The sequence below is a fragment of the Dromiciops gliroides genome, chromosome 5 (assembly GCF_019393635.1).
Source record: "Dromiciops gliroides isolate mDroGli1 chromosome 5, mDroGli1.pri, whole genome shotgun sequence".
Taxonomy (NCBI): Eukaryota; Metazoa; Chordata; class Mammalia; order Microbiotheria; family Microbiotheriidae; genus Dromiciops; species Dromiciops gliroides.
This window is the reverse complement of record NC_057865.1, coordinates 57,939,807-57,966,807: the sequence shown is the minus strand read 5'-3', so window position 1 is coordinate 57,966,807 and position 27,001 is coordinate 57,939,807. Positions and strand designations below refer to the sequence as shown.

The 27,001-nt window shown below is 34.4% G+C and overlaps 1 protein-coding gene across 2 annotated transcripts in view; it reads right to left on the bottom strand.

Moving 5' to 3' along the window:
* PLXDC2 (plexin domain containing 2) overlaps positions 1-27,001 on the bottom strand; it is a 501,202-nt gene that overhangs the window by 250,256 nt on the left and 223,945 nt on the right. For both annotated transcript variants that reach the window (XM_043966481.1, XM_043966482.1), the window contains exon 3: positions 2,756-2,902. In XM_043966481.1, coding sequence (XP_043822416.1) covers positions 2,756-2,902 — 147 coding nt within the window. The remainder of the gene's footprint in view (positions 1-2,755; positions 2,903-27,001) is intronic.

The window sequence follows — 27,001 nt, the reverse complement described above, 5'->3', positions numbered from 1 at the left end:
GTTTTATGTCTTTTAAAAATCTTTCTAGGGGCAGCTAGGTGGCGCAGCGGATAGAGCACCGGCCCTGGAGTCAGGAGTACCTGAGTTCAAATCTGGCCTCACACACTTGACATTTACTAGCTGTGTGACCCCGGGCAAGTCATTTAACCCCAATTGCCTCACTTAAAAAAAATCTTTCTAAAGTATTTAAAATATAAGAATCCAGTGCTCTCCAGGCAAACATGATTTACTTGTACATGTGTGTGTACATGCAGAATTTTCTCTATTTAATCATAGCCAGTCATTTATAATTAACAGTTGGTGCTCTTTGAATAAAAATCCTGTTCCTTAGACTGGTTGAGTAAAACCTAAAAGAAATACAAAAGTGGAATTTACAGGATAACATCATAGAATATTTTCCTGCCCATGGTCTGTGTTTTCCCATAAAGCAGCCTGTTTGTAGTTACTGCCCTTCCAGATCATCCTCCAAGGACAGTTCACGTGGGTGTTATTTGCATGCAATTAAAAGTAGTAAATGTAGACACATGGTCTGGGAAGCTGTCTCACTGCCAAGGGGTTATCATGATGCATGAGGCATCTTCCAGGAGACATGGCAATGTAAGCCGCAGGTGTTCCCAGGGTAGGTGAAAGAAAATAAAACAAGCAGGAAGAATTTCAAGGGCTACTCAATGGGAAGAATAACCTTCTATCTCTGTTTACTGTGGTGGGTAGCCCTGTTATTTAAGCTGTTGGTTACAACACAGGTCTTCTTTGGAGTTTCCCAGAGGTGCTACAGGAAGGACAAATAAACCCTTTGATAACATCTATTCCTATGTGGGGATGGCCCTGGAAAGTCTTGTCCAAACACTCTTTGGATATCAAAAGCTAGTGTTTCTGAAGTTTTGTCTCTGATTATAAATATCCAATAGAGTGTTCTTGCCCTGGACTAAAAAATCCTCTGAAAAAGGCCACTCTGTCACATCCATTCACCCATCTACTAGCAAGATGACATTTTCTTACTCCTGGGATCTGGCAAATTGACACATGCTGTGAGAACACCTGCTATACATTAGTCTAATCTACAAATATTCATTCTTTTTTTTTTTTTTTGAGAATCTGACCTGAATCCCACAGTATACTATTTCAGAACTTGTCATCTTGTGATGTGTTTATTGGCCCAAGGGAGGAAAAAAAAAGATGGATCCCACAAGAGAGAAGATACCTAGCTTTGTTTTCATTCAGCCTTAGAAAATACTATTGATATTTAATGTCTAGCAAATGATCAAGGATTTTTAGCTCCCCCCAGCTGTTAGAACCTAGTCTCATGAACATCTATAGCTATAGACATAAATGAAGAATGAATAAAATGCTGATTGCAAAATTAAGGTTTAGCATTTCTTATTGAACTAGGGACTCTTAAATTACATTTAATCTGATATATTCCTATCATTTTTTTAGATTAAAGATAGAAGTAACAATGGGAAGCCTTTAAAGACTCATTTTGCTATTTTGGAAACTGGGAACCAGTATTAATCACCATGTCCTATGCAGGGCTTAAAACATCCATGCTACATATTATATAGGTGATAGTCAAGCTGTTTAGATTTTTTAGGCATACATGTTTCTTATAATTTAGCAATCAATGAATCAAAGGGTATTTAGTGAAAATAGTAAAGTTCTCCAGAAGAAAATCAATGTCTAATACAGCAAATCAAACACAAATAAGCGTTTGCTAAATATTTGTCATATAAAAGAATTAACAAATGTACTGAGAAATGTGTAACCAGCTACTGTATAAGTTTCAAATATGCCTCATACATGATGTCTCCTTTTGCCTTTAAGTTCAGAGTTCTAATTGTGTCCATGGGGTCAACTGATGTTGCCCGATTTTTTTTTAAGTTAGCTTGAGAAGTTAGAGAACCTGGTTTCTAAATCTGACTTCACCTTATTACCTCTGCAAACAGGGAAAAGTTGTTTTGTTTTGTTTTTAGCAGTTCTGGGTCTCAGTTTCCTAATCTGTATAATTGCATGGTAGGACAGCACGGCCTTAAAAAATCCCCCTATTCCTAACTTTCTTATCCTAACAATGCTTCATATGATGATTTTCTATGAAAGTGACCCTAGATATAATAAACTATCACAGAAATCATAAACAGCATAGCTCAGGGGAAGAGGAAATAAATTTTTGGGACTAGATATGCACAAATAGAAGAATATCCTTAATTGATCCAACTTTATTCTATGGGTATGAATTCATAACATGTATATATGGAAATGATGGAAGGGATGACTTCAATAGATTCAGAAGAAGACAGATTTTTTTTTTTTGGTGAGGCAATTGGGGTTAAGTGACTTGCCCAGGGTCACACAGCTAGTAAGTGCCAAGTGTCTGAGGCCGGATTTGAACTCAGGTCCTCCTGAATCCAGGGCCAGTGCTCTATCCACTGTGCCACCTAGCTGCCCCGGAAGACAGATTTTTAAAAATATGTAATAAAGGTCTATTAGCTAAAGAAATATTTAAAAACACCTAAGATAAATCACAGAGTTGAGGTAAGTATTCCATTATTTCAGTAGCATCTCATAAGGGGAAAAAAACTAAATAAATTCAGGTTATCTGAAACAACTTCATTTCTTTATTTTCCATAAAAGCCTACAGGCAATTTTAAAGCTGACTTTCCTTGAGTAGTTCTCTCAATAAATGCTACAGTTATAGCAATTAAAATAATAGGTTATTTCGGGGGGAGGAGGAAGAATGAGCATATGATAAATATCTTACTGCAGCTTGCCGATGGGTATTGGATAAAATCCCATGAATCTTCACTTTATCTTTTTCCTTTTGGTCCATGTTCACCCACAAATCCCGGCTGGCAGAGTCCAATGGCCCATATATCCTGGAAATGTAGTAATTATGATCTGTATCCTCCTGTAACAATGTAGAAAGAGAAAAAAAACCACAAATGCATTTTTAAAAAAAGAAACAATTTCCAGACAATTAGTCTAAATGCCTTTGAATTTAGAAGGCTTGTTATTTCTCAAAGTGACTATTGGGATTCAATTATTTCAGAGGCAGGTGAACTTAGATGCACAATGTACAAACTAGAAATACTTTATGGGGAATAGCTGAAAATTAACAAGAAGCAGATGCAAATGTGTTCTGTGTCCAAAAATCTTATAGTTTACAAATTATTTTTGTATACCTCTACTGGCTCTCCAAAAGTAAGAATGATTCTTGGGGAAAATGCCTGGTGAAATCTGAATACAATTACTGTTGACTTCCAGGTGAGTCAAAATCAGTGAATACTCCATGGCAACCTCTCTGCTTTAATAATAGCAATATGTAGTTAGGTCTTAGCTAATGGTTTTGGAAATGAAGGGATTCGCAAGATTTCCTGTCACTCATTTTGTTCATTAACTGTGACTTTTTGTTTGAATGTTCATTAACAATAGTTATGGCACCCAACATCATGTTTCACATGCAATTCCTCCATTGTATCCAAACTATTTAATGCAGAGCTCTGAATATTAAAAGAAATATCTCTGCTGAGAAGCAGCTTGCCAATTTTACAAGTGCTAACTAATTTCTTTGTCAATTATTCTCCCAACTTCAAGATTTCTTTTTTAAAAATTCCATTAATTCAACAAACATGCATTACACACCTACTATATGTGAGGTATATAATACCTACAGGGTGAAAATTCAGAGGCAAAAATGAAACAGTTGCTGTTTTAAAGGAACTGATTCAGGATGAGACATAGACACATTGTCTCCTCTTCATCTTGTGACCATCTTAGCAGAAGTGTGTGTGTTGAGTATGTGAGTGTGAGTGTGAGTGAGAGAGAGAGAGAGAGAGAGAGAGAGAGAGAGAGAGAGAGAGAGAGAGAGAGAGAGAGAGAGAGAGAGAGAGAGTTTGTGTGTGTATAGAATCCAAACCTTAGGAACCAGTTTGGTATTTTAATCTTTTGCCAACCCTGACCTATCCTTTTGTCCAGCTTTATTAAATGCTATTCTCCTTTATCCTTTTCACATTCTACTCAAACTGGCCTTATTGTTCCTTATATGAGAGACTCTATTTCCCAGTGATTTTGCATCAACTATCCCAATGTCTAGAATGCATTCCCACAGCACCTATTCCTCTCAAAATCCCTAGTTTCTTCAAAGACAGAATTAGAATCACCTTCTGTATGAGACGTTTCCAAATACTCACAGCCACTAGTGTTTTGCCCACCCCCAAATATACACTATTTGTGTATAACCACATATAGACCATTATCTTCTCTAAAAGAAAGTTCTTAGAGGGCAGGGGCTTTTGTGATTTTTGTCTTTGTATCTCTAGTTCCTGGATCCTCAAACCCAATACTGGATAGAACATGGGGATAAGTATATAGAAGATAATTTGGAGAGGGAACGACAACTAAATCCTTACATGAAATTGGACAGAATCTGTAAAAGACAAAGGTGAGAAGAGAATCTATTTCTAGGCCTGGTTATGGGGGACAATTTGTGTAAATGTAGATGATGAGATAGAATGTCATGTTTGGGGAATAGGCCAGTTGGGCTACAACCTGAAGTATACAAAGAGAAGATTGGTTATGAAGTGAAGAGAGAGTCATATTTTGGACTTGTAACGATTGGAATGACACCACCTGCTGGAGACTTACTTTAGAAAAGTTCCACCATGAAAGGAAGGTCTTTGAGGGCAAGAACATGCGTCTTTTCTTTGGTGTCAGGAAGTGACATTTGCTAGTGGGAGGAAGAATGAAGAGACTGGTGCTCGGTCTCGTGCTCTTTCCTGGGGACTCTGGCGGAGAAGGGAGCTAGAAATGTGCTCCCCCATTTAATAGATAGGAATGTAGGCCTCTCTCTCTTTAGCAAATTCTTATTCTCCTTAATAAATGCTTAAAAGTCTAACTCTTGCTAAAGCTTATAATTTATTGGCGACCACTCATTAGATATTTTAGATAGTTTAGCTAGAATTTTAGCCCTTAACAGACTGCTTTAAATACCAGTTTGAAGAATTTGTAGTTGATCTTTGAGACAATGGAGAACTGTCAAAGATTTGTCAGAACATGAATGACATGGTCAGATTTATGTTTTAGGTATAAGGATTGGGCAGTTTTGTGGAAAATGTTTTGAAATAGGGAAATAATGGAAACAAGGGGACCAATTAGGGGGCTATTGCAATATAGACAACAGGTGTTGATAGCTTAAACTACCATTGTGTCCCAGAGAATGGATAAATGGTGATTAATGAGAGATGTCTGGGAGGAAAAAAAATGCATGACCTGGCAACCATTTCATTGGAGAAGAGGAGGAGGGGAAAGGGAAAATTCAAGGTTGTTAAACTGGGTAACTGGAATGAGGGGGATATTCTCAAAAGTAATAAGGACTTTTGAAGTAAATGCAGTCATTAAGGGACAAGGGAATGAGGTGTGTCTTAGACACTTTGATTTTGATATGAAAATGCAATTTCCAGTTGGAGATATCAGACAAGCAGCGGATAATGTGACATTTGAGTTCAGGAGACATATATGGATTGGGGTTATTTGCATAGTGAAATTAATTTCCATGAAATTAATCCATGATGAGTGAGATCACAAAGAATGAGTGGAGAGAGCCTAGGACAGAATCTAAGGAAACTTAGTTCTACAAATTATCAAGACAAATGGATAATGATTAATCCTAATATAACTTGAATGATGTTATAGTCAATTCAATTAAATGAACATTTATAAAATTCAATAAACAAACATTACATACTCTGTGTAAAGTACATAAATATCTAAAATAAAAACAGAGCAGATATGAATGTTCCTGTTTCCTTTGAATAAGTTGATTAGATGGAGTGTGATTGCATTAAAAATATAAGTAAAATAACTAAATATCATATAAATGCTAACATCTCAACATGTCATGATTGAGTTTCCTATTGTAATCAAAGGCAATGTAGTGAGTATAAAATGCAAGAGCCATGTAGAATATGAATGAAAATATGATTAAAAAATAGAAAAGACATATTAAAATATTTGTTATAATAAAAAGTCAATACTCCATAAAATATCTGTGATAAAAATGTATACACCTTATTCAACTGCTTACCAAATAATAATTTACATTTATTTTCTCTTTAGATGTTTTTAAGAAGGCTTTACAAAAACTTTATTTTCATGTCACATTCTTATTAGATAGATACTCTAAGAATTATCATTATAATGAGTCTACAGATTAGGAAACTGATGACATGAGAGGTTACATGACTTGGCCATAGTTCAACAACCAGGGAGTGTCAAAGGTAAAATGATATAAAGCCAGATGTTTCTGGAACCAAATCCATAACATTATTATTCCACAATGGGTTTCAAAGAACTACACAGGACACATTAAAACACAAGTTCCACTTTACATCAAAATTCATTTTGTTAAGCAAGAGTGACATTTTTATTAACATTCATAAGTATGTATATACACATATGTATGTATGTATATGTACACATACATGCATATGTATATACACTCATACATATTAGGTGTGTTGTTTAAAAATCTAAATGTGGGTTCTAATCTGTTCCCCCAGTTTTGGAGGAAACTGCCTAAAATCACTGATAAATTCACCAAGAGTTTAGGCTTTTAAGGATTTATTAAAGCTTGGATCTATTCAGTATAGCCAGAGAAACAGAAACCTTTCCTTTCCTAGCAGCCCAAGTGAAATTCTGCCACCACGCTGATGTCTCCAACCAAAAGAGAAAGATTCTCTCCACTGTCCTCCTCACAGAAATGGGAGGTTGGAGTTCATAGCCTCTGAAAGCACACTCTTCTCAGGGCTGGCTAGTGGCTAAAATCTAATCACCTTTAAGTGGGTACTTAGTAGTTCCTCATTCACACCCAATTCAAACACTAAGTCAATCAAGTCGGACCCCTGGGCATCTACCAAATTCTATTATTTTAACAAATAGGTGTGTATACGCATACATATGCACACACATACATGTAGTAATTCCTCTCTCTCCTTTACATCTCTGGATTAGGAAGGAATTAATAATTCATATGGTTAATATCTTAAAAACTAGGGCATTTCATATTTCACAATGATAGGAGCCTCATAACAAAATCAAGCCAATTTCAAGACCTAGCACCAAGTTTACCAATTCAATAAACTCAGACATTTTAGCTTAAATCTTACATTAATTCACTATTTGGTTGTGGATGTAGGGTTAAGTGAGAAGGAAGGAGAGGGGGAGAGCCTACTGCTTGGACATCACCAATGCCTAGCTTTCCACCTCAACTCCTAGATCACATGATTTGGCACTGGAGGGACTTTAGCAGGTATTTTAGCTCAGTTTTCTAATTTTATAAATGAGTATACAGAGAGATTGAGTAATGTCCATTATCACAGAGGCAATAAGTAGAGGACCAGAATCAAAGTCAGGTCCTTTAATGTTATACCAATGTTCTTTCTGTAAATAACAACAAATACTGAATTTATCTTAAAACAAATGTGATCTCCCTCTAGATATTGTCACCACCACCATCATTATTGTTTAATAATACTCATGGTTCACATTTCTATTGTACTTTATGGCTGTCAAACTCTTCCTATATATACTTCCATTTGATTCTCATAACAATCCTATGAAATGGGAGGATGAGTGCTGTGAATATTTTCACTGCCATTTTCTGGTTGAAGAAATGGAGGTTCAGTGAATTTGTCTAAGATCACAGGACTAGTAAATGGCAGTGTTACTACTTGAATTCACTTCTTCAGACCCTGAGTGTCCACTTTCATTCCACTATCCAGGTTGCTTTTCCAAGAAACTAAAAATTGAAAATATTTTACTAATAATTAAGTGCTAACTATTGAGAATAGGGACAATGTGGTATACAGAAAAGAGTGCAGGACCTACAGCCAAAAGAAATATGCATTTGGTTCCTGCATTACAAATATAGAGGCAAGACAGCCCTGACCAAGCCACTGTTTCTCAGCTCCAGTTCCTTAATCCATAAAATAGAGTTAATAACCCTAATGCCTATTTCACAGGACAGTTTTTCAGCTTAAATGAAATAATGTATGCAAAGTGCTTCTCAAACTTTAAAGCCTAGATAAATGGAAGACTTTTATTCTATGCAGATAAACTGGGTATGATGGTTTCTTCTTTTTCTCCTTTCTAATGCCATTATATTGTTCATTAGACAATGACAAAGGGAAAAGAAAGATCATTACATGCGAATTAGTCAGTGTTGCCAATTATTAGTAGCTTTAATAAAAAATAAACCTTGATGGGGAAGAGGTTGAATTATTGACAAAAGGAAGATTTAAGATCATCTGTGGATTACATTAATCTATCCTGGTCCCTCAAATCAATATAAAAATGTCATATGTGTGAGGTAGATATACATAAAGCATTCTCTTTTTAAATTTTTATTCATCTTAAATAGTCCCCTTAGGATGCTACTATCATGTTACAAAGGGCTTTTACTGGATATAGTCATGCTGTCTATATTAATAGTATTAGCTGGAATTGTGAGCCCAAGAGGCTAGAGGTGTGTGTGTAGGGGTGGGGGTGGGGGGGAGGCAAGTGTGATATAAGAAGAATGAAGAAGAGTGTCTTCTCTGTTCCAGAGCTCAGAGATCGCCCTGAATAAAATTTTGAAATTGATGAAATGTCTTCCACCAACAATAATAGTATCCAGCTTATATCTCAAATGCATTTCCGAACTCAAATGTCTCAGTAGAGTAACTAGAAATTTTTATAATTTGGCCCTAACTCAACTCTCCAATCTTATTCATATTATTCCTATTCCTTTTCTTTCCTTTTTATCCATACTATACTACTTACCCTCTACTTCTCTGTATTTTTCACCAACAATCCACTCTTCCTGCCATACATTGCCTCCACATTACTACCTTTTAGAATCCTCAGATACCTCTAGGTATCATTATATAAACTTGTTAGCTGATAATCTTCTCTCTCTCTCTCTCTGTCTCTCAATAAAGATGTAGACAGATATCTATATATCAATATATACAGATCTATCTATCTATCTATATATCTAGAGAGAATTTTTGTATGTTTTACCATAATGTCTTTGCATTCAGTAGGCTACTTAGTAAATTTGGTTGCCTTATCTGCATATTTCAATTGGTAAATATTGATTATCTAGTAAATATTGTGCCTCTATAAAATAGACTTTGAACTTTAAATGATTAGTAATGTAATGATTATTGTTGATTGTAAACACCTTTCTTTTTGAAGGGAGACTCTTGTTCTTTCACAGAAGCTCACTGAGGTAGGGATTTGAGGGCTTTCCAACCACACCCATTTCTGCCTCTGTCATTTCCTCCCTAATGTGGGTGCCCAAAAGAATGTTTTTTCATCTAGAAAAGTTAAATTAAAGATGGGAACTGATTCCCCCTCATCTATGTAACTTAGTAATTAACCTGAAAATTCATGCAATCTTAATTAAGATTTTTTAAAAGCAAACAAAAACAACTCCAGTAATTTGTGCTTATTGAATGCCTATTAATTAATCATAGCTTCTTAGCCAATCAGGTAATTGCAAATCAGAGCCTGTTTCAGTCAAATAATATTGAAAGTTTTAAATTTTTGGACATCATTCTTCCTGAATAAAAAGACATAGAAAAAAGATTCACTTAATTTGATAGATGATGAAATGGAACAGTTGATCTGGTATAGTTGCTAAGTAACCATTATATAACTAGAATGAATGAAAATTTTAACTGTTAGCTAGATGTTTGGCTACCATGTTCAAGAAATGCTGATGATGACATATGCTGAGTGTCCCCCATTGATGAAGTCTGATTTTCATTCTCAGATATTTCTTAATCATTCCCCTGGATACAATTGTTTGGTTATTTTTTGTTTTGTTTTTAATATGTGATTTGCATTTCTTTAAAAATTTCAAACTTACTTCAACATTGCCTTTATTATAGCAGTTTAATTAAAATTCTCTAAAAGTGTACTGAATACCTTCATACCCTGAAACCCTTAAGATTACAATCCATGCAACATAAGAGTCATGGCTCATCTTCACAGATACATATTTCCCCCCACACTGTTAAAAAAAACAAAACAAAACAAAACAAAAAAAGAAATGCTCAAACATCAAAACTTAAATGAATCTGTACTCACTCGTGTGTATATCACATCGACCTTTGAAGACTGAAATTCATGTAAACAGCATTATCCTGTATTATTCTTGATCATAGTAACATTCCCTGAGATCTCTCCAGGGTGCTGAATGTTTTCCTCTAGGCATTATTTACATTTTGCTCCTCTCAGGGAATTCATTCTATCACCTGCTCTTGAAGTATGAATGGCCTACTATCATTTCCAGTCATATATTTACTTGGTATTACCCTTCACATCAATTCTTATGTGTCAGCTATTTTCAGAAATATTCTACAGCCACATGCATTTCAATTGCATTGAGTAACCCATAATTTGTTTTCCAAAATTTGGGATGTCCCAACAATTTGCAACAATGAAAATATCACCAGCAGAACATTTATTATTGTTTTTGTTTAAAAATAAAATATTTTTCACCCTGGCACAGCTTGGGACTGTTAAAAACAGTAGGCTATTTCAATATAACTGTCTCTCCATACTTCCTCTGCTTTCTTTCTCCTTCAATTATGGACCTAATTGTCTTCCTGTTTTGTGCCTCACTTCACACTAATAAGCAGAAGATATTTGAACAGTGTTATGTGTGCATCTCTGTTTATCAAACTATCTTTTAAAATCTTAATATACAGATCAAAAAACTCTTGTGTGTAAAAAAGCCTTTAAGGATGTGTTTTATGAAGTGTCAAATGCCTTTTTGAAATAGATTTTTTTTAATATTCTCTGTATCTTTCACTTAAATGAGTGACTATAAGGATATGAGCTATCATAGTTGATAATTTTCTAAACCCTGCCCTCTTCTGTTTTTCTATTTTCATACTATTATCATGAAGAACTTATAAGAACAACAAAACTAAAATGGTGATCTAATGTACAGAATCTTGCAATGGAAGGAACATCTGAGTTCAAGTCCTACTTCTGGCATATTCTAGGTATGTGTGTGTGATCATGGGAAATCCCCTTAACTTTTCAATGCTCCCTAGGAACTTTAGGACTCTGAGTTGCCTATGTGCATGAAACTTTGGAGGCAATTGCCAAAATGTGAACATATATATCAGTAATTAGGGATGGAACTGTGACAATTTTGTATAATCATAGCAAATTTTATTCCCTTTTCTATTCATCTCTTGCCATGATTGTAAAAGAAAGGGGACAGAGAATTGGGGATTATTTAAAAATTGTTATTGTTTCCACAAGCCTTCTTTCACCTAGTAGGCACTCTCTCCCTACTTAGGTAGGACATTAGATAATAGGATTAAGCTATAGGATCATGAAACTTTCCAGCCAAGTATAGCCTGACAGATACTACATATCTTGGTGTTTTGGCTTTAAGAACTCAATATCACTAGAGTTGTAATCTCTAAAAATCTGATTGTTTATGGCTGTTTATCTGAGTAAAATTTTGTTCCACTTCTGTTCACAATCCAAACACTTCACATATTCACTAGAATTGCAAATTGTTGGGGAAAACTAATTTTGATATTGAAGAAATTAATCTGTAACAAAATTATAACTATTGCTTTGCCCTGATTGAATTTTATTGGCAAAACATTCAATAGGAAGTAGAAATAGTTATTAGGGCTAAACAACACATTAAGGGCCAGAAACAGGTCTTAATTTCACTTCATTGGCTCAGCCTCTTAACACATTGTAACCATGTGACTTTTTGCACTTTGTTCATTCTTTGTGCTACATTTTGTCCATTATAGGAGTATTAGGAACATAAAGAGGAATATCAAAAGTCATTTTTTAAAAGTCACTCAAAGCAGAGAGATTTTCATTTTCTGTTCAAAAGTTGAAACATTTCTAACACAATAAATGGGAAGAAATAGCACAACTGTGATAATTCAATTTCAGTGAGAAACCCAAGTATTGTAGAAAAAGCAATGTCATAGTAGATGGCTAAAAATCCATTTTATTAAAGCACATTGAGAAATGTTATATAGTTATGGAAACACTAAGTATAAAATTACACAGAGTAAAGTGAAGAAGTTGAATAATGTGCATTGTCATCACTACAACATAATCAATATAGATAAGTTGGCATCCACAGATTTCTTTTTATCTCTCCTTCATGAGTTTTAATAATCATTTCCATACAGTCTCTGATCTCTGAGTAAAGGATGGGGCACAGAACCAACCCAACTCTTTCTTCTAACACCTGAAACAATCTTATCATTATATTCAGAAAAACATTAAAATCCATTCACATTCTCTTCCTTATGACTGGTTGCTGGGGGCACAGCCAAGATGGTGAAGGAAAGGTTGGGACCCTTGCAGCTCCCAACATGAACTGTCTACATACCTTCAAAAAATGCCATAAGACAACTCTTAGAGCAGCAGAACCCACAAAAGAACAGAGGGAAACCATTTTCCATCCAAAGACTTCTTAAAAGGGCAACAGGGAAGGTCTGTGGAGTGGAGATGAGAGAGGAAAGCAGGGTGTAGTGTAGATCCAGACCTAGGTAGGCCACACCTCCGGACCATCACACTGATCAGTGTCAGTGGCTACTCCTGAAACTAGGCTTAGACTTGGTGAGGGGGTCCAGTGCTATGTGGAACACTGTATACAATGTGGTAATCAGTTGAACTTTGTTACCTTAGTCATGGATTCCTCATATACTTACTTTGGCAAATCCCAGGATTCTTTCCTTGGCACTGCTCTTTCCACTTTATATCCTCTTAGTAATGGTATTTACATGACATTTAAAATTAATTTTTATGATATATGTTATCTTAGATTATCTACATCTCTTAATAAATCTCTCCCCCTCTTTTTTTTTTTTGCGGGGCAATGGGGGTTAAGTGACTTGCCCAGGGTCACACAGCTAGTAGTAAGTGTTAAGTGTCTGAGGCTGAATTTGAACTCAGGTACTCCTGAATCCAGGGCCAGCGCTTTAACCACTGCACCATCTAGCTGCCCCTCCACCTCTTTTAACAGAGAGCTTTCCCTCAATAACAAAGAATGAACAAAGAAAATATAGTTTAGCAAAATTTGAAATAATAATAGATATTACAACAGTGATGATGGTGGTGGTGGTAGTGATGATATTTCTATAATGCCTATTATGTGCCTGGAATTGTACATAGCCATTTACAATTATTATCTCATTTGATTCTCACAAGAACTCTGCAAGGTAGGTCCTACTATTATTCCCTTTTTACACATGAGGAAACTGAGGGAAATAAGGGTTAAATGACTTGTCCAAATTTGAAAAGTTGGTGTCTGAGGTTGGATTTGAACTCTGTTCTTCATGACTCCAAGACCAGCATTGAATCCTTAGTGCAACATATATACTATTCAAAATACATATCTAGCCTCTTCAAAAAAGAGACAATGCATTTTTATATTCATCCATTCTTTAGAGCTCACACTGCATTCTACTTTCTCCATGAGGTGTCATCTTACAAAATACAATAAAGAATATCCTATCTCCCTTTGTACACCACAAAGTTCTCAATTTGTAACAACTGAGATCCTTTTTATGTTATTATGTAATATATCTACTTATGTAGGTATCATGTATTTCTATTATATATATGCTTCATGAAATAATTCTTTATTATCTAAATGCTGAATGTATCTCCCTAATTTCCTTCAATAGACACTTAATGGATATTTGTTGAATTTTCTTGAAAGTTACACTGTGGACACTAACAGAATCCTGGATATAGTAAATTAAAGATCACCAATGCTTTAAAAACAATAAAATGTAAAACATACTTGCTAACTAAATATAAAATATTATGTAAATTTTAATGGCAGTAATTTCAAAATTTTTGAAGTGTATTTTTAGTTATTTTGGGACACTGATTGTTACTGGCTTAAAAAACCAGTAAAGTAGTTCAGCAGAACAAACTAACAATTAAATAACAGAAATCGTTGAAGAACAAACAGTTGGATTCTATATTCAAATGTATGTTAAACTCAAAGACATTTTGGAAGTCATTTGCGAAGAAGTCTCTATTTGACAAGAACTTCTCAGAAAACTAGGGAGTAATCCAGACCACCATTCATATGGTTATCCAGTAGATGATCATAACATAAAAAATGTTATGACTTGAAGAGTAAGGTTACACTTTAAAGAGAGAGAGAGACAGAACACATCAGTGCCTTGGACAGTTGTGTTAAAGGAATAATCTTAACAAAGTAGTGATAATGGTTATCACTTAAGATAAAAGAAATAACTTTGATGACATGAAATTGGAAATTATTCACACTAACAACTTCAACACTAGTAAAATAAGAATGGAAGATGTTGATTGAGAAAAAAAAACTTTGAATCAAATATCTCTGATATGGGTGTTAAATTCAAGATCTAGAGCTAACAAATATATACAGGACTTTGAAGAGCTAGCTCCCCAATAGATATGATCAAAGGCTATTTAAAAAAAACATGTTATCAAATCAAGAATTTCAAATTACTAACAACTACATGAAAAAGTTCTCCAAATCCCCAGTAATAAAAAATGCAAATAAAAACACTACTTCACGTAAACTTCTACCTAGCATCCAGGAAGTTGAAAAATAAGACAAAATATGGAAATAGTCAATTTTGGAGTTGGGTTGTAATTTTTGTAATGTTGGTTTACAAAAAAAACAAAAACAAAAACAGTGCAGAATGCATTTTGTTCTGGCTGCTAATTTACTTACTTCTCAAATTAATTCACACGGGGTAATAGGAGGATACATGCCTAGATCTTCTGAAGTACATAATTTGAAGTACATATTTTCCTGTTATTTTATGACCAGACTTTAGCATCAGGGGTGAAAATTTTTAAATATGATAAGAGCCATGCCACTTCTGATAAGTGTCCTGGTATATATCAGTGACTTTTTTGGTGAATTATTATCATGAATACTACTGCAATAGTTTCTTGCAAGATGTTAATATCTGCAAACATATGTAGTATATTTAAAATAACTCTTTCCCATTGAAAAATAAGATGTAAAGGAACTCTTTCTAGAGTAAAAAATAGAATATATTAGATAATTCACTTTATATGTGAAGTTTTTTTACCAGTAAAGTATCAAGAATTCATATTTTATAAAAATTGAGAATAAAATAATAGAATAACTGATTTGTAAAATCCTACCATAACTATGAATCAAAGCACAAGCCTATACTGATAAATTCATTTGACTGTTTTATGGCAATGTTTTAACTGGTACCTTGATCCATACATAGTGAAATGCTTTTTACATCCTGTAAATCAAACCCTTTCAACATAGCCCTGAGTTTATTTATCTAAAGTGGGTGGAATAACTGTTATATGAAATCTTATTGAAATTTTCTTTAAAATAAAATATTAATTTTAGTGATTCTTTAAAGTCCAGATAGCATTATAACTTCTTATGTTACTTATTGTAAATGAAATGTTCATTTATAGAAAGTTAAGGATATGAATATTGCTACTGTTTCTATAAGAGTAAATGTGTACTATTAATTTCTTCTTAAATGAAAATTATCATTCCCCCCATTCAATCAGCAAGCAAATAAACATTTATTAATTTTGAGCACAACCATGAAGTAATGTTACAATTGTGATAAAGGGATTTCATATATGCTGGAGATGGAAAGCTCCACAAAACATGAATCGCCTCTATAAAAGTTATCAAACTGACCATCTATCCTCTGTTTGAAACCATTGAGTCATGTCCTTGGGAACAAAACCTCAAATTGCAGGATTCAAATTCAAAGGGACTTTGGAGGTCACTTGTTCCAACATATACTTCAAATTTAAGTCCTGGCAACAATATAACTAACCCCTGCTTGACATCCTTCAAAAAGGAATAATCAATTCCCTGCCAAGGTAACCCAGTTTTCTACAACTTCCTATCATCATTTTTAGTCCTGTCCTTTCAGACAAAGCAGAATAAGTTCAGTCCTTCTACCTCATAAAGAGGTGAGATAAGCACTAGTGCCTGACACTTAGTAGGTGCTATATAAATGTTTATTCCCTTTTCTCTCCTCTTTCCCTTAGAGTCATGTAGGTGGTATTGGAGATAAAGTAGTGGCCCTGAAATTAGGAGTTCCTGGGTTCAAAGCTTACCTCAGACTAGTGGCCCTGAAATTAGGAGTTCCTGGGTTCAAAGTTTACCTCAGACAAGTGACACTTACTAGCTGTGTGACCCAGAGCAAATTGCTTAATCCCAATTGCCTCAAAAATCTGGGGCCATCTCTACTCATCATGATGTATATCTTGCCACTCGACCCAAATAAACAAAATAAATCATTAGCATTTCTAAATAAAATGAAAAAAATGTCAAGTAGAAAGAGCTAGAAAGAGTAATATAATTTAAAGTAAGACCAGACAGACAATATAGAATTCTTAGAAGTCTACTAACAAGACAAATTCCAGAACTATATGAACAGAAATACAAAACACTTTTCATAAAAAGTCAGATATAAACAGAGAAATATCAATTGTTTATGGTTAGGATGAGTGATATAATAAAAATGGCAATTATACAAGATTATTTATTCATGGCCATAGCAATGTTCCAAAAATTATGGAGCTAGAAAAAATAATAAAATTCATCTGAAAGTATAAAATGTCTAGAACAGCAAGGGAATGAATGAAAAAAAAATTGTGAAAGAAAGTAGCTTAGCAGTGTCAGATATCAAACTGTATTACAAAGTGATAATCAAAAAAACAATCTACTACTGAATAAGAAATAGAGTGGTAGATCAATGGAATTTATTATGTACACAATAAACAATGGCAAAAGTTTATGGTAATCTAATGTTTGACAAACCTAAAGATCTAAGATTTTGGGATAAGAAAAAAATTACTATTTCACAAAAATTGCTAGGAAAACTGGAAAGCAATTTGGCAGAAACTAGGTATAAGCCAACATCTCACACCACATACTATGATAAAGTCAGAGAATAGATGATTTAGACATAAAGGGTGCTACCATAAGCAAATTAGGGGAGCGTGGAATATTTTACTTGTCAAATCTATGGAGAAGTGAAGAATTTATGACTAAATGAGAGAGAGAGGGGTGGGAAATGAGAACATTAGGGAATGTAAAATGGATAATTTTGAGTAAATTAAATTAAAAAGAAAAAGGTTTTCACAAACAAAACCAATACAGCCAAGAATACAAGAAAGTGAAAAATGAGGTGGTGGTGGAATTTACACCTAGTTTCTTTGACAAAAAGCTCATTTCTCAAATATAACTAAGACTTATTAAATTTATAATAATTATATTCATTCACTAATTAATAAATGGTCAGAGTATATGGACAGGCATTTTTTCAGAAGAAAAAACAATCAAAGCTATTAGAGTCATATGACAAGTGGATCTAAATCACAACTGATTAGAGAAATACAAATTAAAACAACTCTAAGGTATCACCTCACACCTATTAGATTGGCAAACATGACAGAAAACATGAACATGAGAGGTTGTGGAGGAAAAAAAATTGGAACACAAATTCATTATTGGCAGAGTTGTAAACTCTTCTGATCATTCTGAAATGTAATTTGAAACTATGACCAAAAGACTTTAAAACTTTGTTTAACATTTTACCCAACAATACCATTACTAGGTCTATATCACAAAGAGGTAAAAAAAAGAAATGTATCCTTATGTAGAAAATATTTGTAAGTAGCTTTTTTGTGGAATTGGAAAGATTTGGAAATCAATGGGATGTCCGTCAATTAGAGAATGACTGAACAAGTTTTGATACATGATCATGATGGAATACTATTGTGCTGTAAGAAATTATGAGCTGCATGGTTTCAGAAACACCTGTAGAGATTTAGATGGACTGATGCAAACTGAACTGAGCAAAACCAAGAGAAATTGTACACAGTAACATGAATATTGTATGATGATTAACTGTGAATGATTTCACTATTCTCAGCAATTCAGTGACCCAGGACAAATCTGAGGAATTATGATGGAAAAATGGAATACACTTCCAAAGGAAGAATTGATGGAGGCTGAATTCATATCAAAGCATATGTTTTAAATTTTCTTGTGTGTGTGTGTGTGTGTGTGCATTTTCTTTTGCAACATGGTTACTATGGAGATATGTTTTGCTTCAGTTTATATGAATAATCTATATCAAATTGCTTGCTTTCTCAAGGGGGAGAGAATTTAGAACTCAATTTTTTTTTATAAAAACACAAATGTTACATTTTTACATGCAATTGAGAAAAATAAAATTAAAAGAACACAAAAAGACATGGTGTCTTGTAATCCCAGAACTAATATTTAAGTGGGATATATGTGTTGGGGGGAGATGGAAGTATGTATATTGGAACAATAAAAATTAGAGAGTGATGGACGCAAAGGAGATAGATATCTGAATAGAGAACCTCAGGGATATTTCATTTATTCATTCACATATGTAGAATTCAGACAATTCTAGAAGCCCATCTAAAAAAATGTGTTAAATATATCATTAAATGAAGAAATGAATCTTTAAGAAAAGACAAAAAGATGATGATTTTTAAAACCTAGCCATAAAAATCCTTGACTTTGTCATTAAAACATGCAGAAACATTTTTAATCAATCTCTGTCCCCAGCTGCTCTGCAGAGCAAGATGGAAATTTTAAACTTACAATATTCTTAATCTAGGAACATTTATTAGAGCATAAATTCTTTGATGTCAGGAGAGTGCTTCTCATGAATCACAATTAACAAATGATCCAATGCTCTGAAGACTGCAATATTGGGAAATGATTTTCATAAATGAGTATCATGCTAAAAACCATAAAGCCACCCTTAGATAGCACACAATGGGGGAAAGCCTTTTTTAAAGCAAGTAGATGGAGGTCTTATAGGAATCTTATTGAGCCCAAGACAGGTGAAAGAAAAAAAAATAGAAAAACTCTTGAAACATCTTTATCCACTAATGACAGGCTTCATTTTCTCCCAGTAAATACTATTTCAAAATATCTTTTTTATATACTACAATTCCATAGAAATACTGCTTCAGGAAAAACAAACCCAGAATTCAATTGTCTCTGTTAAATAACGAAGGCTATCATTGATTTTCTTGACAATTAAAACCCATATATGTGAGTGAATGGATGATTGGAACCACAAAGTAAGAATACAAGAAAGGAGAATAGTATTATCTGGAAATTACTGGTGAAAAATAAATGTCCTCTAACACATCAGAAAGCTAAATGCCAACTGGTAGATTAAAACCTATCCGTACATTTTGAAAATCTAACTTTGACCATTATCCTTGATCTCAAAGTTTATCTTGAGGTAAGGACAACAAGACAATGGGATGGATTAAGTGTTTCAACAAGTACTGAGTGTAAGGTCCTGGTTTGGGTAATACTTCAGTATCCACAGAGTTTATGTAATTTGGGGAATTGGATATAAAATATAGAAATTGTAAGAACTATCCTGTGATCTAAGAGGAATCATATATTTTCAATATTATGTGACAAAATATTGACTATATATATAATAAGTATATATATATATATATAAGTATATATATGTATGGGTGTGTATATATACATACATTTAGCAGTAGCAACAATAGCTACTATTTATATCATGCTTTAAAAATACCTAATGTGATCCTCACAACAACCCCAGGGGTTAGCTGTTAATTTTATCCTCATTTTGTGGATGAGGGTATGGAGACAAAAGGAAATTAAGTGACTTGAGTAAGGTCACACAGATAGTAATTGCCTGTTGGTTATAAATTCAGGTGTCCTTGATTCTAGAACCAATATGCTATCCACGTTTTCACCTAGTTAATGGAAACACTTTTTCAAGGCAAGTGTGAAAGAAAATTAAAATATATATATTTCTGTATGTCTGTCTCTATATATCATATATAGTTGGCCTACTAAGATGGAAAAGGAAACTATTTTTTTTTTCTCATCCTGTCCTAAGTCCAATGTTTCTTTTATTCAGACAACAATTTAACATAAGATCATGAACTGACAGCTGGAAGGGCTACTCAGTTCAAGTAATGTAACCTCAAAGAGGTTGAGATACTTAAATAATAGATAATTGTCTTAAACATTCTTAAACATCTCATTTCTCTCATTCATTGCACTATGTAACTAATAATAATCATAATATTATAGTTATAATGAGAATTTTTATATCACTGTAAGTTTTGCAAAGCATTTTATATGTTTCCCATTTGACCCTCACAACAACCCTGTGTTAGATGCTATTATTATCCCCATTTTGCAGATGAGGAAACTGAGATTGAGAGAGGTTAACTGACTTGCTCAAAGTCACATAATTAATATGTCCAATATAGGACTTGAATTCAGATCTTCCTGACACAAATTCTAACATTCTCTCTATAATACTTTATAACTGAGAGGGTTTAGGGAGAGTAGAAGAAAATCCTTATATTCAATGAGATTTCTGAATGATCTGAGGATTTCTGTGTGCTTTTAAAATAAGGGTAAGATCCATTTCTGATGATTAATCTTTTTTTTCCCCTTTTTTTCCCCTTGGAAACTCAGCTTAGGAATAAGGAAAACTCATCTAGCCAACTCTCTTGAGCTAGCTGGCAGAGAGGTTAGAATTAGATAGAGTCAATGGAAAATAGGCTTAACAATTTCATGAATCAATGACAGGAAAGCAAGTGAACAGGAAGTGGAGAATCAAAGTGGTTTTGTTTTTAAATTACCAAACAAACATTTTTTTGGTAATACGCTTTTGCTGACATTACTGGACACAGTTCTTAAAGGCCATAAAGCTGCTGTTTATGTTTCATAATAAAATCACAAAATAGACATGTAGTGGAGATTTTACTTCAGTTCCAGCCGAGAAGTACATTTTGTTTCTTTCTTTTTCCCATTTTAAAATCAATTTGAGGTGGCTGTGCTGATGGTAGTGGTTCTGTATGGCAGGCTTGGGAATCAGGATTATTGGTTCTTAACTTTTCAGAAGGCAGATATGAGGTATTTTAATTAATTTGAGCTACTTTTAAAAATGCACAATGAAGGGTCAAGTTATTCAAGATTGGGGCAGCTTGGTGACTCAGTAGATAGAGCACTGGGCCTAGAATCAGCAAGACCAGTGATCAAATCTGACCTCAAACACTTATTAGCTATGTGATCCTGAGCAATTCACTTAACCCCTTCCTGCATAAAACTGGAGAAGGAAATGGTAAACCATTCCAGTATTTCTGCCAAGAAAACCCTATGGAAAGTTGGTCTATGAGGTCATGAAGAGTCAGATATAAGCAAATGACTAAACAACATTCAAGGTAAATTTGAGAGGGGTTTCTAGAAAGAGCTTCATGTTTTACCATTTATTTTCCTCAAATAGACATACTTTCATCATCCATTCATTCATTTAATTCAATAATTTGGAAAAAAACACCACAAATTTAAGTGCATACCTTTGTATGCGCATTGTACAAGAGCTGAGTGTGAGATACAAAACCTAGGCTATGCCCTTTAGAACCTTCTAATCTAATAGGAAAATTATTAATTCATTGTAACACAAATAAATACATGACAACACCATGGTAGGATCCAGGGATACAAATACAAAGTGAGCCAGTCCCTAGACTTAAGGAACATAACATTCTGCTACAAAAATACAATTGATTCATAAAAATATAAATCAAGGATATAGAAAAAAATAGTTACAGAGTAATGAGGGAGAATTAGCAATGGGTAAAACAGGAAGAGCCTCTCAAAAGAGGTAGGATGTCAACTGAAGCTTGAAGAAACTAGGGATTCCCTGCGGTAGAGGAGAGGAGGGACAATATTTTTAGAATGGGAGCAAATTTATGCAAACATATAATAGAAAAAGATGGGTTGCTGTATTTGGGGAATAAGAAGAAGGCCAATTAGTCTAGTGAATAGAATATGTGAAGGAGAGTGGTGCATTCTAGGAAGTGCAGTGGTGCAGTCTAGGAAGGAAGACTGAAGCCAGACTGTTAGTTGAACAGTGTATTGGTAATCAAGATTATCATGTAGCCATTAACAGAAATAGGGACATAAGGAGGAGTATCTGAAATGGGAGGCCATCATTAATCACAAATGTCTGACATTTCATAATAAAAAGTAGCATGTATACCAAGAATAGTGTAATAGAAGGTAAGAACCATAATACTATTTCCAATTACTTCAAAAGCTTATAGATATAGTATTAGGAACATCAAGACTTTCTACAAAAGGACTCTGAGTTATAATTGGTGACTCCAGTAATTCCCTTCCCCATTACTACAGTTATCCCTTCCACACTGTCTTTCCCCATTATGGTTTTGATATATCATGAATCAGCATAAGAAATTAAATGGAAGTTGTGCAGGAGTTTTATGGAAGTTGCAGATGACACATAAAGGCCAGCATATGACACAGAAAATGTTTAGAAACTCAGAATTGCATAAAATATATGAATAGTATTGTATAATAAATATATTTTATCTTTTGATACTGTAATAATTCATACTTCTCTAGTATAAAGTACATTTAAAAATTAGTTTGCTATTGCTATAGATGACAGTTTTGGGTAATCATATTTTACTTTATTAATATTATATACCAGTAAAGAACTGACTACAACTCTCTGTAACTTCTCATGGTCTCAGGCCACTTGGTAGAGTAAGCAGGGAGAATGCTTCAGCATGGCAGTTAGCTTGAGCAGGAGAAAATCCCTAAATTATTCTAAGAGAGCTCATACTGCCTGCAAAGGATTTTTATCCTCTTTTGATAGAGGTGGGTCATTTTACATTGATCAAAGCTAATTGGTTAGCATCATTCAATTCCATTGGTTGAAATTATTTGAAGGTGGTCTAAATTAAAATGAACTCTACATCTGGGAAAAAATGCAAAAGACCCCCCCTGAAGTTGCTCAAGGCAAAGTTCATCATCTAGGCGATATTAGATCCCATCTGTCCTTCACAGAGGTAGACAAAAGAGCCTATCTCCATTTCTTTTGTTCTCTTGGGTTTGTCCCAAATAAGATTTGCTGAAGTTTCACAAGAACTGGACTTTCTTGAGTGGGGGTAGTGGTGGAGAAAGCACTGAGAAACTGATCCCTGGCTACCCCAAGAAATAAATTATTAATAATTATTTTCTCACTACAGGAAGGGCCCAAAAATTTTATGTGGATTTTTGCCAATCATGGGAATGTTGTACCCCTAACCCCCACGATGTAGAAGGAATAACTTTATTATATTTTGTTGATTTAAACAATAGCTTAAAATCAGACTTTTCATAGACTATTAAAACATTCTGACTTGCCCAAGATCACACAACTTTCAAACATCAAAGATGTGATTTTTATCCAACTCCTACAAATCCAAAGCTCATGTTCTTTACCCTGTACTATGTTGTCTCTCAAAAATACCCTGCTGTCTATCTGCAAATACATGGCACTTTCACTGAAACTTCCATCTACTGGCCTGATACATTGAATGTCTTGCCTTTTAGGAGAGGTGTGAGAAAAAAATTATTAATAATGGTTTCTTGGAGAGACACAGGGACCCATTCTTAGTCCACTTTCTCTTCTCCACATTTCAGAAGTCAAGGCAAGTCCAAGGAATGGAGATAAGATCCTTTGAGTCTAGGCCAGTGAATTAAGGTGATTAAAACCACACCTATCTGAATGTGTCTTTACCCTCAGGGGGTCTCCAATTAGAGAGCTCATTTTAATATGGACCACCCTAAAGTCACATCAACCAATGGAATTGAAAGACACTGACCAATTAGCTTTGAGATCAATGTGTAGCAACATACCTCTATCCAAAGAGGTTAAAAGTCAGGAACACAGGAGGCTTCTGACCAGTGTGTTCTTGGGAATCACTTTTGGTCTGGGGCCATGTGCTCTCTTAAAGATAATATGGCACTGGGGTATTTTCTGCCTATGTTAAATGTCATGTGGTCAATTCTTTACTAACATTTAAAATACTTTAATAATAAATACTTACAGCCTAAATGGATGCAATAGCCATTAATTTATAAGTAGCAATATTTTAGAAAAAGCCAATCTGGCCCCCAATAATTTAGCTAAAAACAGTCAGGTCCCCAATAATTTAATTAACTCAGGTGAGATTCATACAAAATTTCTCATAATCTGCATTTAACTATTCCATCTTATCCTGTGCCAGATGCTTAAAGAGGGAAAAAATAAACAAACATTTTTAAGGAATTGCGCTTACTCAGTTCAGAGTCCAGATATACTGAGTTACTTCAAAGAACAGTTTCATTTAAGGTAAAGTCGGTACTCCACAAAGTTAGGATAGCAGTCCCTCAAAATGAAAATCTCTACCTTTTGGAATGACTACTTGGAAAGTCTGAGTGTCAGGAAATATACCACAGAAGAAAACAATATACCTAGATATAGGCTTTCTTAATGATTTTCAGACTTGTGTTTGATTTAAATCATTAATCTTCAGTTGTATAATGCCACCAAGGTTCCATCTACATTTATCACAGATGATATAAATCCAGAAAGCTTGTACCATAATCTCCAATGCCATTTTTTTTAAAACAGACTCTCTCGTTATTTAGAGGCAACACCTACATTTCATAGAAGTATCAGGATATAGTTAGTGACTTCAAAAGCTCTATGAATAGGTTGCATAATTTTCAGACATCAGCACAATTTTAAAGCTCATTAAGTAGCCTATGAGCATAATCATTGTTCTTTTTATAAACAAGCACTGCAGAACATTAAACAGAGGGAAATTGAGGAGACTTTCTGCTCTTTGATTTTAATGACAATTTGTATTTCTTGGGAAGGGGTTAGATGGGGCTTTGGAAAGTCCAACTCTGGACCTTGATAAATATAGTCTTTATCTGCTTAAGCCTAAGGTTCCAATGATTTTGAAGGAATTGCTGAATCAGTGAAACAGATTCACTTAAATGTTTTCACATTGGGTCAATCAAATCATTTTGTTTTGACAGTGTGTATACACGCTTTCCAAGTAGGCTATGTATAGCTTCAATTTGGCTGGTTAGTTGAGTTTCCTTTAATGCCAAAACTGCCTGGTAGCATAAATATTTCTTTCCAATGACATTAGGAAATCAAAAACTGTATTATTTTCCTCTTTAAAAGAGTCTATGAATTAAGTCTTCTAACCACTGGCAGACCTAAAGCAACCCAGTTGCTGATCTGGTACAGTTTTTGGTAGGTGATAATAAAAATAAAAATAAAAACAACAACAACAAAATAATATTATAGCTAATATTTATATATGCTACTATGTGTCAAACATTGTGCTAAGTTCTTTACCATTATTATCTCTTTTTATCCTCAAAACAAATCTGAGAGGTAGGTGCTATTAGTATCCCCATTTTTACTGATGAGGAAATTGAGGCAAATAGAGGTTAAATACCTTGCACAGGGTTACACAGCTAGTAACTGTCTGCAGCTGAATTTGAACTCAGGAATTCCTGACTCCAGGACCAAATTTCTATCTGTTGTATAGCTTAGCAATCCCAACAATAAGAAAGAGAATTAGCAGTTATATAGTTTTTAAAATTTTGTAAAGAGCTGTAAAAATGATACTTGATCCTCAAAACTCTGGGCTTAAAAAAAACTATTATTACAGATTAGGAAACTGAGGTAGGCAGAGGTTAAATGACTTTTCCAGGGTCTTATATCTACTAAGTATCTGAGGCAGGATTTGAACTCAGTTGTTTATTCAGTTGTTACTCTAGGTGCTGTAGACTTTCCACTGTACCCACATACCTGCTTCTAGGGCACTAAGGAAAAGAAGCTAGAAATTTTACACTTCTAATCTATTCAATTCCAGTAGTATATGCATCCTCACAGCTGAAGAAATTTTTGAGACAAACAAAATCTCCCAAAATGACTTTTATAAATTGAGTATAGAATTCTTAACAATAACCCTAAAGATATAAAACAGATGAATTTTCCTTCAAATAGGATGGAATTAGATAACCTTTTCTGGGCTCAGTTGGATCATCCCTGAAGGAAGGCATCCAAGCTTTTTTCATTCTAAACCAAGCCGAGAAATAAAAGGGGAACTGAATCCAGGTACCGTTTTGCTGATCAGAGGAATGCTGATGCTACCTGCTGCTCCACTTCCCATGAAGATGTAGGGGAAAATCAAAGGAATAGGTTGCTGTGTGTATGTATGTAGGTGTTTATGTTCATGTGCACATCTGACTGCATGTTCATGGGGATGTGTGTGTACATTGTGTTGAGTCCTAGGGACAAAAACCACAAAAGGTATCTACTCCTTGCCCTCGGAAGTTTATATTCAACTGTGAGAGTTAATGTGCATAAATAATTAGAGACAGTATATAGCAATAGGGATTAAACATATTACTTCATTGGTAGGGTCAGTAGGGTCAAACACAAATAGAATCAGAGGTCACTAATCCATCCCTGCCAGGCGCATAATGACTTAGCTGTAAAATGTAACATCTATGTTTTATTTATTTGGTTAAATATTTCCTAATTATATTTACATGAGCTTCTCCTTGCTGCACAGGCCTCTGTGGGTCTTCTATTGGACACCTGTAGTACAGGGAATTCTTAGATGAGTAAATTCCCTTTTCTAGTATTTGTATTAGCACCTCCTGTGCAACTTCTAGTAGGTGTTTTTACCCATTTTGTGTCATCAGTCCTGCAGATGACTGCAACAGCTACCTCAGAGTCACAGAGATCAAATAAGCTATCATTTAATTTTGGTGATGATGGTAATGGTAAAGGTGATGATAATGCTGATGACAAAGATGATAATTACTGACATGGTTTCACTGGTATAGGGAAACTGTGTAAAGAGTTTCTTTCACCAAATAAGATCAGCATCTGCTCTGCACCTTTTAGTCTTGGGCAATTGCTTGGGGACAATGAGAGGTTAAGTGACTTGACCAGGCATTCATGCATGTCAGCATGTATATAGGCATGTGCCAGAGGCAGAATTTTCACCCAGGTCTTCCTGA